Genomic DNA, 21,691 nt, shown 5'->3' with positions numbered 1-21,691 from the left:
CACGTGACAAGTACAGCTGATCTTCATAAAAACAAACTGAGTTACGGTTGGAAAATTGGGTTGATTTTCTTTTTGTCAGACACTGAGAGGCCAGGACACAGTACTCCAGAACAAGCCTTCTCCCCGTTGCAGAAGGCTGTTGTTTTTATTGGAGTTGTGCAAAGGAATCTCGGATTACTTTTCCCTGATAGTCTAGGACACTCTGCACATGTAGTAGCTGGCAGATTCTCGTCCGTTAGGGGAGAATATAACTTGCCTCGCCTTCCTGTGACTGGGAAAAGCATATCAATAAAAAGTTTACTGATCAGAGAACCGTACAGCACAGGAACAGGCCATTCAGCCCACAGTGTTGTGCCGAACCAGCAAGAAAGCAAATTAAAAACACTAATTCCTCCTTCCTGCACTGCCCATATCCCTCCATCTTCCTTACATCTGTGTGCCCCCCCCCCCCCCCAAATGTCCCTTAAAAGCCTCTAATGTATTTGCCTTTACCATCTTACCGGGCAGCACATACCAGGCATCCACAGCTCTGAGTAAACAAACTTGCCCCTCACATCTCCTTTGAACCTACCCCCTCTCACCTTCAGTCCATGCCCTCTGGTATAAGACCTTTCAACTCTGGGGAACAGATACTCTCTGTCCACTCTGTCTGTATCTCATAAACGTCTATCAGATCTCCCGTCAGCCTCCAGAGAAAGCAACCCAAGTTTATCCGGCCTCTCGTGGTAGCACGTGTCCTCTAAACCAGGCAGCATCCTGGTAAACCTCGTCTGCACCCTCTCCAAAGCCTCAGCACCCCTGCTATAGCGGGGCGATCAGAACTGTGTGCAGTACTCCAGATGTGTCCTAACCAGAGCCCCATAAAGTTGCAGCATAACCTCTCGACTATTTAGTCCCCTGCATGGATGCTGCCTGACTTGTCTCGGTCCTCCAGCGTTTTGTGTGTTCCCCATCATTCTGACGGCTCTGTTCTTGATTTTTCATTTCCAGTGCAGTGTCCCAGTTAAACATCCTGTGATTAAACCAGTCAGATGTAACCAATCCCTTTAGCACCTGCGAAGTGATTTAATTAAAAAGTGATGTTGAAATGACATTTGCTTTTATTCCTTGTACAGAAAAATCTTCAAAGCAAGAAAATTGCTCCAAGATCTAATATAAAAGAAATCACTAATATGTGACTCTTGCAACAAACCACTCTGTCAGTGCTGGGCCTCTGAAAAAGCCATCAAATTAGTTCCATTTGCCCTGATCTCCCCAACACTTCTCCTTTACATCTATAATTAATTCTCATTTGATTGTTACTATTGAATTACTTTCCTCGATCTTCTCAAGCAGTGCCTTGCTGATCACTGCAAGTTACTATGTTAAAATAAATCTCTTTGCCATCCCTTGCACGTTCAACATCTTCACTGCCCCAATTTCCTTCCTGTTGACTCTTTTAACTGTTTGCCCTCTAGCCTGTCGCAGCTAGACATTTCTCCAGAGTCACGTACAAATAAGGTTAAAGAATAGAACAGAACTTTATTGTCATTGCTCGAGACAACGAGATTGTGGTGCTTCTCCAGTCCGTGCAAAACAGATATTTACAATGCATGAGGTACGGCTTAATTAAAAGGAATGATAACACCCTGTAACGGACGACACCGAAAAGCCAATCTGTAGCATTATTCAGCTGCACAGCAGCCCTCTGGAAGAAACTTTTTCAGTCTTACTGTCTTGGCTAAGTTGTTTCTGTATGTCCTACCAGATGGCAGGAGACTGAACAGACGGTGTCCGGGATGGGATGGGTCTTTAATGATGTTATCAATGTGCCTCAGGCATCGAGGCTTATAGGTTGTCTCCAGGTCAGTAGTTGAGTCCCAATGGTGTGCCGAGCTGTCCTATTCACCCGTTGGAGTGCTTTGTGATCTGCCTTGCTGGAGTAGAGTCCCACATTGTCATTCCGTATGTCAGTATGCTCTTTATCGCACATCGATATTAAGTTGGCCAGTGATTTTTGGGGCACATTATCTCTCCGTAAGCATTTCAGGTAGTACAGTCACTGTTGTGCCTTCCCTACTATCAAATTGTGTTGACAGACCAACAAAGCTCCTCAGTGATATTCATCCCAAAAACCTGAAGCTGGAGACCCTCTCTGCGACCTCACCGTTTATAAATAGTGGGGCTTGTTCAGGACCTCGTGCCTTTCTGAAATCAGTTATCTTTGTCTTCATGATGTTGTGTGACTGGTGCAGGAACCACAACCTATTGGACAGTTTCAGCACCTCCTCTCTATATGCAGATTCATTATTGGCCAATCACAATTGTGCCTTCTGCAAATTCGATGATTGAGTCTGCAGCAGGAGGATGAGTGTAGTCATAGGTGAAGCAAGAGTAAGGAAGTGGGCTCAGTACACACCCCTACAGGGCATCAGAGTTCAGAGTTGGGGGGGTTGATAACATAGAATTCCATTTCACTGGAACCTCAGTGACTGGTAGAACAACAATATACCTACACTACCGAACCTTGAACGTGCTACGAGTACCTGCTGATGGATTTCAATCTTGTTTTTCTTCCTTTGCACTTGTATCTCTCTCTCACATAGCCAGTGTGTTTTCTCCATGACTGTGTGGTTTCCTCTGGGTGCTCGGGTTTCCACCCGCATCTCAGAGACATTCATTTTGGATGAGTGAGTTGTGAACATGCCATATTGGTGCTGGAGTTGTGGGCTGTCCCCAGCCAAATTCCTGGACTGTGCAGGTCATTAACACAAAACTGTAAGTCCCAACCTGGGTCCACGGACCCTTGCTTAATGGTATTGTCAGTGGCATAAAAAAGGTTGGGAACCCCTGCCATCTGACATTGGGGCAGAATTTGGCCCATCACGCCTGCTCCACCATTCCATCATGGCTGATTTATTATCCCTCTCAACCCCATTCTCTTGCCTTCTCCCCATAACCTTTGATGTCTGATTAATCAAGAGACTATCAACTTCCACTGACTAGTGACCAGTGGATAACCAGTGACTAGGCCTGCGCAGAGGTCTGTGGTAATGAATTCCACAGATACACTACCCTCTGGCTAAAGAAAGTTTTCTCATCTCTGTCCTAAAGGAAAGACCTATTCTGAGGCTGTGCCTCTGGTCTTTATCCCAGACTCCCACACCTTGGGAAACTTCCACCCCACATCCACTCTATTTAGGCCTTTCAATATTCGATAGGTTTCAATGAGAACCCCCCTCATTCTCAGGCTCAGAGTCATCAAACATGCTTTATACGTTAACTCTCTCATTCCAAGAATTGTTCTGGTGAACCTTCTCCGGACCCTCTCCAATGGCAGTACATTTTTTCTCAGACAAGTGGCCCAAAACTGCTCATAATAGTACAAGAGTGACCTGACCAATGACTTATGGAGCCTCAGCGTTACATATTTGCTTTTGTATTCTAGCCCTCTCAAAATGAATGCAAAGACTGCACTTACCTTCCTTACCACTGATTCAATCTCCTAGTTAACCTTTAGCGAATCCTACACGAGCACTCCCAAGCCCTTTGTACGTCTGATTTTTCATTCTTCTCCCCACTTAGAAAATAATTCTTGCCTTTATTCCTTCTGCCAAAGTGCATGCCCATGCACCTCCCTACACTATATTCCATCTGCCACTTCTTAGTCCATTCTCCAAATCGAAGTCCTGCTGCGACACCCCCTTCTTCAACACAACCTGCCCCTCCACCTATCTTAATATCGTCCACAAACTTGGCCGCAATTCCTTTATCCAAATCATTAATATTGAATCAGTCCCTGTGGAACACCACTAGTCACTGGCAGCCAACCAGAAAAGGCCCCCTTTTATTCCCACTCTTTCTCTCGTGCCAGTCAGTCAATCTTCAATCCATGTTAGTACTTTACCTGCAAAAGCATGGGCTCTTATCTTGTTACTCAGCCTCATATTGATACCTTGTCAAATGCCTTCCGTAAATCCAAATAATGGACTGTCTATCCTGCCTGCTCTCTCCTCAAAAAATGCCTATAGATTCGTCAGGCATGATTTCTGCTGAAGGAAACCATGCTGACTTTGGCCTATTTTATCATGTACCGTCAAGTACCCTGAAACTTCATCCTTCGTAATGGACTTCAATATCTTCCCAACCATTGAAATCAGGCGAACCGGCCTATAAATAATTTCCTTTCTTTTGCCTTGCTCCCTTCTTAAAGAGTGGAGTGACATTTGCAATTTTCCAGTCCCCCAGAATCATTGCAGGGTGTTGTGATTCTTAAAAGATCATTACTAGTGTCTCCACAACCTCTTCAACCATCTCTTTCAGAACCCAGAGTATAGTCCATCTGGTTTCGCTACTTACCCACCTTCAGACCTTTCAGCTTCCCAAGCACCTTCTCCCTCGTAATATCATGACACTCACTTCTGTGCCCTGACACTCCTGCATTTCTGGCATTCTGCTTGTTGTAAAAAAGATGCATTTCCCGGTATGTTTTGATGTACATGTGACAAAGCTAATCTTTAATAGAATCTCTTCAAATCCTTGTTAACCTACTCTGTGCCAATAATCATAGTTAGCCAATTAACTGATGTTTTTCATCCTTACTGCACCTACCTTTCCTCCAAGCACAAGCGAGAGATTGTGGTACTCTGTTGGGAATGGGGGTGGGGGGGGGGGGAATAGGAGAGGGAGGGAGTAATGAGGAGCTTGTGGGTGAAAGGGACTGTGGGGAAATTCATGGTTATTTCTTTGTATCTTCAACTGCCCAATCTGTATCCCTTCCTTGTTTCCATTGCAGCTTCCAAATGGCGTGACTCAGAATCACGTGGTATACCAGGAGCGCTACAACAAACTGCAGGAGCACCTACGCCAGCTCACCCTGCTCTTCAAGAAACTTCGGCTGTTGTACGATAAGTGCGGGGAGATGTGTGGCGTGTCGGATGTCTCCATAACGGAGGTAATTGCAGACTTTCTTCTGACTGGCTTTCAGTGAAGCACTTCGCTGACAACGTCTGAAACAATTCTAGCATGAGCCTGCACCTCTCCTTTAATGCGATACTGAATTTGGGGCTTGTTTGGGCAGTCGGACCTCTGCAATAATATATGGACTTGCAAGGAAGTGAGGGTATTTGAGTTAACCAATAAAATGGTAAAGATCTTGCAAGTTCAAGTCCCACCACTGTAGCTCAGGAGTTTAAATTTGATTAATTCGGTGAGATGGATGTTAGTATCAGTGATGATGATAATAGGACCACAAAATTGTTATTAAAAAAAAAAAAATTGGTTCATTTAGAACTTATTAGAGAAGATAATTTGCTTCCCTGTTTGGTCCTGAATGACTCCAGGCTGAGACAACGTGGTCCTCCTTCAAAATAACATAGCAAGTCACTCCAACTGAGGACAAGAAGGGGAGGGTGATAAGCGATGGCCTTGGCATCACACTTGTATCCAAACAGTGGAAAACATGCACATCAGAATGATATCGGGGCAAACGTTTGTATTATGGGGATATTTCTCCAAACTGTAATCTGTCTGAGACATTTAAAGTGATTATGTGATTTAATTACAGGGATAGAGTAAACCACGTCATTAGAATTAGAGCCACGTAAATAAGACCGGACATAAACTGGGGGATCGCTTCATTGAGCTACATTAAAGGTGGAAAGTTTAAGGGGAACAGGAGGGGAACTTCTTCACTCAGAGGCTGGTGAGAGTGTGGAATGATCTGCCAGCACCAGTGGTGCATGTGAGCCCGATTTCAACCTTTAAAAAAAGTTTGGATATGCACATGCGGTATGAGGGCATTGATCCCGGTGCAGGTTGATGGGTATAGGCAGTTTAAATGGTTTAGCATAGACTAGATGTGCTAAAGGGCCTGTTTCAATGCTGTACCTTTCTATGACTGTACAACTCTACATAAAATAATACAAGAAAGAACAACTGGAACAAAAACAACACACATAAAATGCTGGTGGAACACAGCAGGCCAGGCAGCATCTATAAGGAGAGGCACTGTCAACGTTTTGGGCCGAGACCCTTCGTCAGGACTAACTGAAAGGAACACTGTGCAAAGTTGTTTGTATTCTTTTCTTTCTTTTTAAATCTTTTTATTAATTTTAAACATAAATGAAACATGAATACAGAGAGTTTGAAAGTACATAATTAATAGGTTAAGTATACATTCATATAGATGATAGTCCATATCTAATAACCTCCCAAACTCATAGTAATTACAAAAAAGGAGTAAAAAAAGAAGAAAAATCCCAAAAAAGAAGAAAAGGAAAAAAAAACCTAACCAACATGGGCCATTGCATTATGTCAAATATACACAGTAGCGTCAATAACTCCGCACCTCCATCCAAATAATTAAGGATAATAGAAGCAGGGTTTAGGAAAAGTCAGTTTAACTGATATGAAAATGTTGGATAAATGGTCTCCAAGTTTCTTCAAATTTAACTGAAGAATCAAAGACAACACTTCTAATTTTTTCTAAGCTCAAACAAGAGATAGTATGAGTAAACCACTGAAATATAGTTGGAGGATTAATTTCTTTCCAGTTCAATAGGATAGATCTTCTAGCCATTAATGTAACAAATGCAATCATCTGTCGAGCTGAGGGGGATAAACAAATATTATCCATCATTGGTAAACCAAAAATTGCAGTAATAGGATGCGGTTGCAATTTGATATTCAGAACTGTTGAAATAATACCGAAAATATCTTTCCAATAATTTTGCAAACAAGGGCAAGAACAAAACAACAACACATACAAAATGCTGGTGGAACACAGCAGGCCAGGCAGCATCTATAGTGAGAAACGCTTCTCACTATAGATGCTGCCTGGCCTGCTGTGTTCCACCAGCATTTTGTGTGTGTTGCTGTTTGAATTTCCAGCATCTGCAGATTTCCTCGTGTTTAAAACGTGGGTCAATGAAGCTACTTCAGAATGACATCTGTCACAGGTTGGATTAACATGAGAGTAAAATCGAGCAAGTTTATCCTTGGACATGTGAGCCCTATGTACAACCTTAAATTGTATTAGGGCATGTTTAGCACAAATAGAAGAGGAATTGACTAATTGTAAAATTTTCTCCCACTGCTCAGTGGGTACAAGACAATGAAGTTCTTTTTCCCATTCCTTCTTGATTTTTTTCTGATACTTCTGGCTGCATTTTCATGATCATATTATAAATGGCGGCTACTAAACCCTTCTGGCAAGGATTCAGAGCTAAAAAAATTTCCGTGATGTCCATTGGACATAATTTCAGAAAAGACTGTAACATATTATTCAAGAAATTTCTAACTTGCAAATATCTAAAAAAAATGTGTTTTAGGTAAATTATATTTATTAGATAGCTGTACAAAGGACTAAAACTGTTATCTAAAAATAGATCACAAAAACATTTTATACCTTTTGTTTTCCATAATACAAAGGCTTGATCCATAAAAGAGGGTCGAAAAAAAAAGTTAGATATAATAGGGCTTGATAAAATAAACTTATTCAAGCCAAAAAATTTACGAAATTGAAACCATATTCGCAATGTATATTTAACTATGGGATTAGTTATTTGTTTATTCAATTTAGATAAAGAAAAAGGAAGTGAAGATCCTAAAATTGAAAACAGTGAAAAGTCTTGTACAGATTTACATTCCAAATTTACCCATTGTGGGCAAGATGCTATAATCGATTCTTGTGTCCAAAATATTAAATATCGAATATTGACTGCCCAATAGTAAAATCTCAGGTTTGGCAAAGCCAAACCACCCTCCTTCTTAGGCTTCTGTAAATATTTTTTGCTTAGTCTAGGATTTTTATTCTGCCACAGATACGAAGATATTTTAGAATCAATAATATCAAAAAAAGATTTAGGAATAAAAATTGGTAGTGCTTGGAATAAATATAAAATTTTGGGTAACACTATCATCTTAATAGCATTAATTCGACCAACCAATGACAAAGATAATGGGGACCACCTGGTAACAAGTTGCTTAATTTGGTCAATTAAAGGTAAAAAATTAACTTTAAACAAATCCTTATGTTTCTTGGTAATTTTAATACCCAAATAAGTAAAATGATCTGTGACAACTTTAAATGGTAAGTGTTTATAAATTGGAACTTGCATATTTAATGGAAATAATTCACTCTTATTAAAATTCAGTTTGTAACCAGAAAAGCTACTAAACTGAGCTAGCAAGGACGAAATAGCAGGAATAGATCTCTAATTGACATTAGTCAACTCGTAGTAAAAAAAGTACTATTCTTCAAGGAATCTTTGAGTATCCGCTGGAGATTTGAACGGCTGGTGAGTCCCATCTTGGAGAGTAACTCTCAATTGCGCTGGAAATAACAGCGCTTGTTTGTAGCCTTTCTGATGAATTTCCGACATATAAAGCCATTCTTGCCCTTAAAACTTGAAACTTCAGGACTATAGCCTTCCAGAATACGAAATTTATAATTTTGAAAGCTGATCATACCCTTTTTCCGGGCAGCCCGAATCAAACGTTCTTTGGTATGAGGGTAATGAATCCGGAGGATCACTGGAGCGGATCCAGTGATTAATGATCACTGGAGCTGATTTGTACCTGAAGCTGGTTGAAAACGAGAAATGCAATTTGCACAGTTGATTATTGGAGGGGTATCCAGTACTTCTGAGCCGAAGACGTCCATTAAAAATTTAGAGAAAAATACAGTCAGATCACCGTTCTCAAAATTTTCCGGAAGCCCAATTATCCAGAGATTTTGTCTTCGAGACCGATTTTCAAGATCAGTGATTTTAGATTTATAACGACCCAGCAGTTGAGAAGTCGAAGCTTGCTGTTGTTGCAGAGTTTCAATTTTGCGATCTCTCTGGCGAGCGGCATCTTCAAGAACTAAAATTCTTGCTTGTTGTTGTTGTGAATCCAGTGTAAGTGATTGAAGTTTTGCATCGACTGTCTTTAGAATTTCATCGAGCGCAGAAAGCTTTGGGGTTAATTTATTCTCCAGTTTTTCAAGTCTCTCGTCGATAAGTTTCGCCATTGCTTCCAAAGTTAACGGTTCTTTCGTCTGTTTCGATTCCTTAGGTTCTCGTGGTTTAGACATTTTAACGAGTTGAAAATGATTCAAACAGTTGAAAAAGATTTCATAAGTATGAACCCTTTTATAATAGGTATAAACAGGTCAATTAGGGGGTGTTTGTAGGTAGGAAAAAGTAAAAGGATTGGAGTGAAGCCTAAAACAGTCTCCATAAGCGCCATCTTGAGACCGTTTGTATTCTATATTGGGTTAATTATTAGGGTTGGTTCAATAAATAGATGGGTGAAGCGCAGTATATATGTTCTTGAACCTAGTAGTGTGAGACCCAAAGCTTCTGTATCTCTTGCCCAGTGGTAATTACAGGCAGATGGTGGGGATCTTTGATAGATGTTACTGTCATGGGACAGTGCTCCAAATAGATGCTTCTGATAGTGGGGATCGATGTGCCTGTGATGTATTGGGCTGAATTCAGTACTCACTGTAACTTGCATTCTCGTGCATTCAAGTTGCCGTGCAGACCATGATGCAACCAGGACCCAAAGCATTGACTGTTCATCTCCCCCCACAGGTGCTACCTGACCTGTTGAGTTCCTTCAGCATTTTGTGTGTTACTCTGGATTTTCATCATCTGCAGAATCTCTTGTGGTTGTGGATACTGGGATTCAGTCTAATAAAGTTTGAAGACAATTTTTGTTGACTATGGGGTTTTAAGCAGAGTGAAATTGGATAAATCTACATTGGCCATGTACCTGATGAATGTAGAGTAGGCAGGAGTGGCTATTTGGTTAAATCTGTTCTCCATTTTATAAACTCTGCTGTCATTTTCTGTCCACAGTTAATACCATTTGTGGGCGAGGAGACTTTCAGACCCTCGGATATTCCAGCCGTTGGGGGTTTGACAAATACAGAGTACCAAGAAATCCTTCAGGTAGAGTTTGATTTTGACCTAGAAATCATCTGAACCTTGTTACATTAGGTTGCATTTGCAGGAATATGTTGATCACCACCAACAGGGATTGTGGCATCCAGCATTGCCCAAGCATGGTCCGGAAGGTCAAAGAATTAGAACCAGCTCAACCCAGGGTTTATTTTACACAGTAAGTTGTGATCTGGAATGCATGACTAGAAAAGATGGTTCAAATGTTCATTCACTGAAAAATTGGATGAATAGATTAAAATACAAAAGTTGGAGGATTCTGAGAAGAACAGGAACAGGAATTCTATAGAATTTATCTATAGAATAAATTAGATAAATGTGCCAAAATCTATCACAGCAGCAAAGTTCATCAACTTCCTTTTACACAGTATCGTGCTATGATTATGGTTGTGTGGTTTGACTGATAACTTGGAGTGACTTTAATGCTACGTGTTGCTTCAGCTGACTTGATTTTTATTATAAGTTGCTTGGAACGGGAATGAATTAACAGTAAAATAAGTTTTTCGTGTGTGTGTATAGCTAGGGTGCCTAAGACTTTTGCACAGTACTGTAGTATTTTTATGTATTGCACTGTACTGCAGCCATATTTAAAAAAAACAAATTTCATGACATACATGAGTGATAATAAACCTGATTCTGATATGGGTCTCTATTGTAGATAGAGAGTGGGAAGGGGGCAGGGAGAGGGGAATCATGGTTGGGAAAAGGTGAAGGAAGTGGGAAGCAAGAGAGAGGCATTCTGTAATGGTCAATAAACCAATTGTTTGGAATCAAATGACCTTGTCTGATGTCTCAGGGCTGGGTGTGTCTGCACCTGCGCCACCCCTCTGCCCCAGCTCTCTTTCACAGACACCTGTACCACACCTCTCCCATGGCTCTCTAACCTCACCATTCCCAACATCCTTTGCTCCTGCCAGATTTACAAACTCACTCCCCACTCCACGTTGACAAATGCAGTTCAATGCAAAGGTCTTGGGGGCACCATAGTTATATATATGTGCCTAAGATTTTTGGACAGTACAGTATATATGTGTGTACATGTATAAAGGAAGTGTGTACATATGTACGTGTCTGTACAGATAGATAACTTGGTCTGCAGTAAATGAGCACGTGTTAGATGTGGTTATTTTTTACTTGCTCAAAATTCACAAAATAAAGCAAATATTTGAACTTGTCTGATCAAATTGCGAAGTATCAGATACTTTGTAGATTAAAAATGTATGCAACTGGCAGGATGGAGAAGAGGGAAAGATTTCTCAGCCAGTACAGCTTGATTGAACACATTTCCTAAATAACGTCTCACCTAGACTGTGCGCTTAAATTCTATTACACTGTGCAGTCCATCGGATGAGAAGGATCTTCCATTAAAAAAAAGTGATATAATTTGAAGTGCAGGACCATTTTGCTTGTGTCCTCATCAAAATCTGCCTTATAGTTCACACGGTCGAATGTATTGTAATTTGTAGGCTGTGAGACTTACTAAAAGCTAATTAGACGTTACATCTCCTGCAAAACATTTTGGTAACATTTCCGTGATCAAAATGCATTTTAGATTGTCCTCAGTTTGTGATAGGCACTGTTTATATAACCATTTTCTGAAGAGCAAAAATATTTTTAGACTAGAATAATTAATTGCCAGCCTTTCCATGTCTGTCTCCCACTGGGACAAACTGACTCTCCTCTCCAGCTTGCTTCCACTTCCTTTGATATTTTTTTGCTGCTTTTCTGACCACCAAATTCTGTGCACGGATAATCAAAGGAAATTCTATGCGTGGATAATTCTATACATGAATAATCAGCCCTGCGTTGAGCTGGGAATAGAAGATGCTGAGACACATCCGAGGATGTGCTGGGACACATCGTCAGCGATGTTACCTGGGGTTATCGGGTGTGTCAGATCTTTCAGCATCAGACACTCTCACCCAGACGACCAGCCAGGGTTGAGCAGACCCCATTTTGTGTCCATGGGTCACACCCCTTGATCCACAGCCATCTGGAGGTTCACTCGGCAGCCTCCGTGATGGTCCTCTTCACTCTTCCATCTTTTTTTCTCCAGTTCTGCTGAAGGTCACGGCCCGAAGCGTCGACTGCGCTCTCTTCCTCAGGTGCTGCCTGGCCTGCTGAGTTCCTCCAGCATTTTGTGTGTGTTGCTGGGATCTCCAGCATCTGCAGATTTTCTCTTGTTTGTGATGGTCCTGATGGCTTTTCTCTTTCTAGCCCCCACTATGCCAGGAGAGAGTAGGTTCTGCAGAGCAAGCAGCCAGCAAAACCTCTACACGCCACCTCTATAAGCTCACAGTGTGCCCCCTGGCACTACTCTGCCAGCACCGGGTATTGCTCAGGACTGCTACCCATGCCACGTGATAGTGAGGTCAGAACTAGGAAGATTATACAGTTTAATATGTGGCTATAAGAGTTTTAGATCATTGGGCTCTCTTTCAGGGAAGGGGGGACCTGTACAGAAGGGCTGGTTTCCCCCTGAACTGGAGGGGCACTAATATCTTACGGGGAAGGTTTGTTAACGCTGCACAGTGGGGTTTAAACTAGAGTTGCACAGGGGGATGGGGACCAGAATGCCAGAACAGTCAGTGGAGAGGTTGTGGAGGCACTTGTTGGTAAGACTTCAGATGAAGTTAGGAATCAGAAGGATGAGCACGGTGTGACTAGTGTCTGGAGCTGCCTGTATTTCAATGCAAGAGGTATTGTAGGAAAGGTGGATAGTAGTACTTGAGATGAGGTAGCTGGTTATCAAACAGGGGCAATGTGTAGTGAGGAGAGGCAAACTTGCAGTCAACAGGGTGAGCTGCAACATGAAAGGCAGTCAGAATTGAAACGGACTGAAGACGTTGTGTCTCGATGCGTGCAGTATACAGAGTAAGGTCGATGAACTTGCAGCACAGTTACAGACTGGTTGGTATGATGTCGTGGGCATCACTGAATCATGGCTGAAAGAAGATTATAGCTGGGGGCTTAATGTTCAAGGATACACAGTTTATTGAAAGGACAGGCAGGAAGGCAGGGGGGCAGCATTGCTCTGTTGGTAAAAAAATGAAATCAAATCATTAGAAAGAGGTGACATAGGGTCGGAAGGCGTTGAATCATTGTGGATAGAGCTAAGGATCTGCAAGGGTGAAAAGACCCTGATAGGAGTTGTATACAGACCTCCAATCAAGAGTAAGGATGTGGCCTACAAATTATAACTGGAGATAGAAAATGCATGCCAAAAGGGCAATGTTACAAAAGTCATGGGGATGTCAATATGCAGGTAGACAACGGTTGGTCTCCAGCATTGACGAAGGCTTTGAGCTTTCATGGGGATGTCAATATGCAGGTAGACAATGGTTGGTCTCCAGCATTGGCGAAGGCTTTGGGCTTTCATGGGGATGTCAATATGCAGGTAGACAACGGTTGGTCTCCAGCATTGGCGAAGGCTTTGGGCTTTCATGGGGATGTCAATATGCAGGTAGACAACGGTTGGTCTCCAGCATTGACGAAGGCTTTGGGCTTTCATGGGGATGTCAATATGCAGGTAGACAATGGTTGGTCTCCAGCATTGGCGAAGGCTTTGGGCTTTCATGGGGATGTCAATATGCAGGTAGACAACGGTTGGTCTCCAGCATTGGCGAAGGCTTTGGGCTTTCATGGGGATGTCAATATGCAGGTAGACAACGGTTGGTCTCCAGCATTGACGAAGGCTTTGGGCTTTCATGGGGATGTCAATATGCAGGTAGACAACGGTTGGTCTCCAGCATTGACGAAGGCTTTGGGCTTTCATGGGGATGTCAATATGCAGGTAGACAACGGTTGGTCTCCAGCATTGACGAAGGCTTTGGGCTTTCATGGGGATGTCAATATGCAGGTAGACAACGGTTGGTCTCCAGCATTGACGAAGGCTTTGGGCTTTCATGGGGATGTCAATATGCAGGTAGACAACGGTTGGTCTCCAGCATTGACGAAGGCTTTGGGCTTTCATGGGGATGTCAATATGCAGGTAGACAACGGTTGGTCTCCAGCATTGACGAAGGCTTTGGGCTTTCTGGGCTGCTGGAGGCGCTTACTGAGGAGATGGATTCTGCCGTTGCCTTCCACGCTTGCCATGATGCCAGCAGTAGTGGCTTCTCCAGGGCTTTGGGCCAGCTGTTGAGGATGTGCTCCAGGGGCCCTCTGCCGGAGCAGAGAGGGTGTGATGGTATTTCGCTTTTGCCTCAAAAAAGGTTCACTGGACTTGGCAGCACGTTGGATTGTGAATTTGATGCTCTAGGGTTCTGCTTGCCAGATGTTGGAGCGGGAGATCAGTGAACAATTGCAGGGACTTGTCGGATTGCAAGTGTAAAACTATAGCAGGCTAACTATTCTTGGCCTTGCTAAAATGCCAGATTATTTTTTTCCCTGTGTGTGGGTATTACTCGTATTGGACCGTGTGCAATTTCTGTAAAGGTTGCTCATTAAGTTTGGTTTCCCTTTTAAATGCCAGATAATTCCCCAATTACTGGATAATTCATGCCTGAAGGCAAACTGCAAATAATCAGTTAAAAAGGTCAGAGTAGTCGTCTTTGTGGAAAGAAATTTCCAAAGGTTATTTGGTCCCTGTGTTGGAGCATCTCGGTAAGTTTATTTATTTTATTTTTTATTTCGAGATACAGCATGAAATCGGCACTTTTGGCTCTTCAAACCACACTACCCTGCAAGCACCGACAACCTTGATTTAACCATAATCTAATCAGGAACAATTTACAATGACCAACTAACTTACTAACCGTGGGAGGAAACTAGAGAAAAACCACGCATTCCATGGGAAGAACACACAGGAACTCCATTAGACTAAGATACAGGAGTAGAATTAGACATTTTTGCCCATCATTTCATCATGGCTGATCCATTTTCCCTCTCAGCTTCAATCTCCTGCCTTCGTGTATCCCTTCATGCCCTGACTAATCAAGAGTGTATCAACCTCTGCCTTAAATATGCCCAGTGACTTGGCTTCCACAGCCACCTGTGGCAACAAATTTTACAGAAGCACCACTCTGTGGCCAAAGAAATTCCTTCTCATTTGCCTTCTAAAAGAACGTCCCTCTATTCCGAAGCTGTGTCCTCTGGTCTTAGAATCCCCCGCCATAGGAAACGTCCTCTCCACATCCACTCTGTTGAGGCCTTTCAACATTCAATAGGTTTCAATGAGGTCACCCCTCATTCTTCTGAATTCCAGTGAGTAGAGGCCCAGAGCCCTCAGATGCTCCCTACAGAGGATGGTGGACTGAATTCCGAATTCTGACACCCTGACCTGTAATAGCATTGAGCAACTGTACAAGAATGTAACAGTACATTCCAGGTTTTCGTGTATCCAGGGATATGAAGCAAGTTGTTCAAGATCAGGGATTTATGCAGTGAGATGGGGAAACCTCGGGTTCAGCATTTGAAACCATGTCATTACAAATCACAGAAACTTTTATACATAATCTTTTTACACACTGAGCTCATCAGAAGCAGTGCCTGAGCCTGAAACAGTCACTGTTTAAAAGACATTGAGACAGGCACTTCTGTGGGCAAGGGTTGGGCAGGCAAATTATGGATCCAGTGAAGGTGAAGGGGCTTCATTGTAAATGGGCCTGCAGACACGGGAGGGGTGGGGTAGAAAGGACTGTTTCTGAGCTGTATGGCTGACTCTATGACCGTGTTCTCCTTAGAGAAGGAGAATTGGGAGAGATGTAATAATAATAAAAATGTTTATTATATTACAAGGAGGATGGTATTAAAAGGTACGGTGAAGATGTGTGACAGCCTAAATAAACTAGAGGAGTTTAGTTCTGAGGAAAAATTCTTTTCATTCAAAGTGTGGAAGCCAAGGGGCGATTTAATTCCATGAAACAGAAAGTCAGATAGAGAGGTCGTTCCCTGCAGAGATGTTGGTCTCTGGTTTAAGATGGTGTGGATGAATCTCAACGATTTCTGGCTGGTGGCCAGTGAAACAAGGAAAGCAACTAAGAGAGAGAAAATCTGCAGATGCTGGAAATCCGAGCAACACACACAAAATGCTGGAGGAACTCAGCAGGTCAGACAGCATAGATAGAAAAGAGTACAGTTGACATTTTGGGCCAAGACCCTTCGGCAGGACTGGAGAATTAAAAAGAGCTAAACACTTTTGTGAATCACTTTTTTTCAGGTAAACAATAACCTATAACTTCCCTTTGGATTTGGGGGCAATTCAGTGTGGCAGAGGTGAGGCAGTGTGCCCGTCGCTGAGAGCTGGGAAGACCCGAGGTTCGATTGGTTTAAATGCCCGGCCAAATTGGAAGGGTTGGGTACAGGCTGAACCAAGCTGGTGGGGTCCAGGTCCCAGAGTGTATCGAAGCACCAGGTCAGACTGAGAAGGTCAGGGAGTCAAGGTCCAAAGCGAGGGATAGCCTGGTTCAGCTCGTTGTTCCGTGATGTTTATCCGGCTCTGCGCTCAACTAAGGGTCTGTGGATGGAATCTCTCTGTGGACTTTACAGCAGAACACTATCTGCTTGTGCTTATTGCTTGCTTGATTTCATTTTTTTTTCTCTCTCTGCACATTGGGTGTTTGTTGGTCTTTTTTTTAATGGGTTCTTTTGGGTTTCTTGTTTTGTGGCTGCCTGTGAGGAGAGGAATCTCAAGGTTGTATAATGTGTACAAACTGATAATAAATGCACTTTGAACATTGAATAAATTTAAGTTGCTCTAAAGAGAAGTTAGAGGGGAGGGTGGGAATGTTGAGGATTTTTCCTCTACTTTAACTTTACATCAAGTTACCACAATAGTTTTTACCAAAATTGAAATGTACACTCTTTGTAGCTGAATGCATTACTTTCTATTCTATGCATTTTGTGTCAAGTATGTGTACATAACTATTCAGGTTGAGTTGTAACTGTATAGAAACGGCACGAATATTATTCAGAACCATGGAATACTCAAATTCAAGCCGAATTCAGGAACGTACCACATAGCATTTGCACTGGAGCTGCCAATAGCTTTCTTTAGCTTTGGAAATGCTAATGTTCTATTATGTACAATAGGTGATAGTACTTCAAGTAACTTCTCTAACTTTAGTAGCACACTCATAAAATTGGTTGCAAACAACTCTAAATCATATGGCAATGCTTTTCATTGCCGAAAGCGTGGTGGATGTAGCACCTCGTGAATTTGATTGGTTGTGTGGTTTCCTTCTCTGCTAGGAGGGTTTTGGTAGAGAAAATGTTTGTTATTAGAACCATTACCTCCGGCAAGAGCAGTAGTTCAAGTTCAAGTTTATTGTTATTTCAATAAACAAGTTTATTATCATGTATACTGCCTGTAGACCAAGATGCACAACACAGCACATATAACTCAAACACAGCACATAAAGTCATGAAGTATTATAAGCACAGAGCAACACACACACAGAAAATGCTGGAGGAACTCAGCAGGTCATACAGCAGCTATGGAAGTAAATAAACTGTTGATGTTTCAGGTTGCAATCCTTCTTCAGGACAGGAAAAGAAAGGGGAAAGATGCCTGAATAAAGAGGTGGAGGAGGGGGAAGGAGGACTAGCTAGAAGGTGATAAGGTGAAGCCACTTGGATGGCAAAGGGAAAGGGCTTGAGAAGAAATCTAACAGAGGAGAGTGGACCATGGGAGAAATGGAACAGAAGGAGAGTGGACCATGGGAGAAATCTAACAGAGGAGAGTGGACCATGGGAGAAATCTAACAGAGGAGAGTGGACCATGGGAGAAATGGAACAGAAGGAGATGATTGGCAGGCAAGGAGAAGAGGTAAGAGGCCGGAGTGGAGAACAGAAGAAGAGGGAAGGGAGAGTGAAAAAAATCACGGGAGGAGAAATTGATGTTCATGCCATCAGGCTGGAGGCTGCCTAGACTTGTTGCTCCTGCACCCTGCGAGTAGCCTCATTGTGGTAGAAGAGGCCATGGACCGGCATGTCAGAACGGGAATTAAAATGGTTAGCCACTGGGAAACTCCGCTTTTTGTGGATGGAGCAATATTACCACAAATAAATTAACAAATAATAAGGTGCATTTATGACACGTTTAAAAATTAAGTGGTGTAACAGTACAAGCGCTTCATATAAGGTGAGACCTAGGTGCTGGCAGGGAGTTCGGTAATGTCATGCTAGGCAGCTAGAAGAGGAGGCAGAGTGAAAGTGGGATGGGGTACTTTGTGTTTAGTGTTCGGTAATGTCATGGCCTGTGGAAAGAAGCTGTTTCCCACCCTAACGGTCCTTGTAGGTGGAAATGATTAATTAACAACAGTTGGAACAAGAGCAGAAACTATGAATATTTCTTTTCAGTGAATTGTGGTTGTCTGGAGCAAAAAATGTTGGGGAAGAAAATTGTGTTTCATTTGAGGGATAAATATTGCCAGGTTACTCAGAGAAATGTTCCTTGTTCTACTCTGGAATTGTTCTGAGGATAATCTCTCATTTATGAAGATGTAGAAGCACAGAGTAGTAAATAGAAAATACAGTATTCCCTGTTTTCAACCGTTGTTCTTTTCCTGTCTTAGAAACTACATCAGAAGAACCAGGAACTGAAGCACATTATGGACCAGCTCCGCAATCTCATATGGGACATCAATTCGATGCTGGCAATGAGGAATTAAACTTACTGAAATTCCATTCTTGGTTTTTCAGTGACCTCTCTGTTTAGGGCTTGTTAAGCAATTCCCTTTTTTTGTTTAGTTTTTGCACTGTATAAATAACCCTTTTCTTAACAAACAGAAAAACAAATATTTTTATACTAAGGAAATCACAGTTCAGAAAATATGTTAATGTATTATGAAATAATGTGTTATTTTTGTGCATGTAATGTAGCAAGGATACAAATTTTCAATGTGATCGTTCTTGGCAGAATAGAGTAGATTTGTGGCCAAGCTTGTCAATTCTCCTGAACGGTGCTAGAGTTCTTTGAAATATGAACCCCAAAACGTTGCTGCTTGCTGGCCGGTGGTGTAGTGGCATCAGCACTGGACTTCGAGGCGAGTGGTCCCAGGTTCGAATCCGACCGGTGCCTTCACGCTTTCCATCGGTGCTGGGTTGGGCGTCGAGCTAGCAACTCAGCCTGATTTTTAAAAAAAACAAATGCTAAAGAAATGGCAAACTTGCCACCCGATGTTCCACAAGGCGTGGAGTAGAACAACAAAACACTGCTGCAAGCAAAAACAAGGAGAGAGTTGGTGTTGAAGAATTAATGTACATTATGAATGTTAAACTAATTCAAGACATATTATTGGTTATTAAAAAGAATTGTAGCTGAGTCAAAATGGCTAGGTAACGTTCCAAGGACCAATGCAGACAATTGGTACCTTGGTGAATGAGTCATGGTGTGTTGTGGGAATGTATGTGTGGGTCCTAGAATTCAGACATGCTATAACTGATCTACATCTAACTGCCTTGATTCTGTAAATTTTAATATTGTCAACAAAAGTAAAATGTTTTTCAATACTAATACGGCTTTAGTTGTCTTCTAACAAACCTTTTGAAGCAGGACAGTTCTGAATTTTCCCTGCCCTTTGTGGGTAGAGGTAATTGTTCAAGCTTGATTTGCAATTTGAGAATGTTACAATTAACCTGATTGTGACCTCATTTCCATTGTCCAAAGTTTAAAGTAATTTTTTTTTATCCAAGTACATGCACAACCTTGACATTCATTTTCTTGTGGGCATACTCAGTACATTCATAGAATAATAACCATAACAGAATCAATGAAAGACTGCACCTACTTGGGCAGTCAACCAGAATGCAGAAGATGATAAACTGTGCAAATACGAAAATAAAGTAATAATAAATAAATAAGCAATAAATATTGAGAACATGAGGTGAAGAGTCCTTGAAAGTGAGTCCATAGGTTGCGGGAACAGTTCAAGGATGGGGCAAGTGAAGTGAGTGAAGTTATCCCCCTTTGTTCAAGAGCCTGATGGTTGAGAGGTAGTAACTGTTCCTGAACCTCGTGGTGTGAGTCCTGAGGCTCTTGTACCTTCTTCCTGGTGGCATCAGTGAGAGGAGAGCAGTTTTTGGGTTCTGTGGTGTGTGGTGGTCCCTTGACGATGAATGCTGCTTTCCTGTAGATGTGCTCAATGTTCGGGATGTCTTTACCCGTGATGGACTCACGGTCATGTCCACTCAAGCTAAATGATGAAACATGACTAGAAACATAGAAAATAGGTGCAGGAATAGGCCATTTGGCCCTTCAAGCCTGCACCGCCATTCAGTATGATCATGGCTGATCATCCAACTCAGAACCCTGTACCTGCTTTCTCTCCATACCCCCTGATCCCTTTACCCTCAAGGGCCATATCTAACTTCCTCTTAAATATAGCCAATGAACCGGCCTCAACTGTTTCCTGTGGCAGAGAATTCTACAGATTCACCACTCTCTGTGTGAAGAAGTTTTTCCTCATCTCGGTCCTAAAAGGCTTCCCCTTTATCCTTAAACTGTGACCCCTCGTTCTGGACTTCCCCAACATCGGAAACAATCTTCCTGCGTCTAGCCTGTCCAATCCCTTTAGAATTTTATATGTTTCAATAAGATCCCCGCTCAATCTTCTAAATTCTAGTGAGTATAAGCCCAGTCGATCCAGTCTTTCTTCATATGAAAGTCCTGCCATCCCAGGAATCAATTTGGTGAACCTTCTTTGTACTCCCTCTATGGCAAGAATGTCTTTTCTCAGATTAGGGGACCAAAGCTGCACACAATACTCTAGGTGCGGTCTCACCAAGGCCTTGTACAACTGCAGTAGAACCTCCCTGATCCTGTCTCAAATCCTTCTGCTATGAATGCCAACATACCATTTGCCTTTTTCACCGCCTGCTGTACCTGCATGCCCACCTTCAATGACTGGTGTACAATGACACCCAGGTCTCGTTGCATCTCCCCTTTTCCTAATCGGCCACCGTTCAGATAATAATCTGTTTTCCTGTTCTTACTACCAAGAGTCCATCCATCTTTCCCTTAGTAAACAGTGGACAGTTTGATTATTTTTAAGGAAGTTCCAAGGATGAGCATCTTTGAGTGATAAAGGTTTGCACACCTTTAATCAGTTTTAAATAACTAGCCTCTTGTTTGTGTTTCTCCCATTAATGAAAACATCTCGATGTCTACTCTTCCAAGTCTCCTTTGGATCTTGTATATTTGGATAAGGTTCTTCCCATCGTTCTACACTCAAAGGAACAGAGTGCTAAACTGTATAGCCTCTCAACAGGACAACCCTTTCAGCTCAGTGATTCTCCTCTGAACTGCTTCCAATGCTGCTATATCCTTTTTTTAGATTAAGTGACCAAGCCTTCACACAGTGTTATAGGCACGGGCACACCAACACCTTGTGCAATTGTAACAAAACCGCCCTGTTTGTAAACTCCAACCCTTTTGCAATAAAGGCCACAGTGCCACTTGCTACCTGAAGTACCTGCTGGGCCTACCTTTTAACTTCGTTTCACGCATGCAATGCAAAAGCTTCTCCTCTCCATACTTTGCAGCCTTTCTCCATTTGGATATTAATTCCCGTTTTGATGACCCTTAGCAAAGTGCAGCGTTTCACACCTACTTTCATGAAACGCTGAGCAAAATTCAGCAGAATAATCAGAATCAGAAACAGGTTTAACATCAGCGGCGTAAGTCATGCGATTTGTAGTAATGCGGCAGCAGTACATTGTAATACACAACAATAACAATTGTAAATCACAGCAAGAAGTGGCTGGCTGTTGTGTCCCAGTGATGGCAGGAAACTCGTGCAGGAGAGTTTTTAAAAGTGGAA

At 42.2% G+C, this 21,691-nt stretch overlaps 1 protein-coding gene across 2 annotated transcripts in view; it reads left to right on the top strand.

Annotated features, from left to right (window-relative positions):
* The window catches only part of LOC140719726 (mediator of RNA polymerase II transcription subunit 30-like), a 29,279-nt gene extending 9,893 nt beyond the window's left edge, over positions 1-19,386 (top strand). For both annotated transcript variants that reach the window (XM_073034548.1, XM_073034549.1), the window contains exons 3-5: positions 4,775-4,933; positions 9,828-9,920; positions 18,446-19,386. In XM_073034548.1, coding sequence (XP_072890649.1) covers positions 4,775-4,933; positions 9,828-9,920; positions 18,446-18,541 — 348 coding nt within the window. In that variant the 3' untranslated portion in view covers positions 18,542-19,386. The remainder of the gene's footprint in view (positions 1-4,774; positions 4,934-9,827; positions 9,921-18,445) is intronic.
* Positions 19,387-21,691: the final 2,305 nt, after the last annotated feature.

Source organism: Hemitrygon akajei, chromosome 32, assembly GCF_048418815.1.
Source record: "Hemitrygon akajei chromosome 32, sHemAka1.3, whole genome shotgun sequence".
NCBI lineage: Eukaryota > Metazoa > Chordata > Chondrichthyes > Myliobatiformes > Dasyatidae > Hemitrygon > Hemitrygon akajei.
The sequence above is the reverse complement of the archived record's forward strand: the minus strand, read 5'-3'. Positions and strand labels throughout refer to the sequence as shown.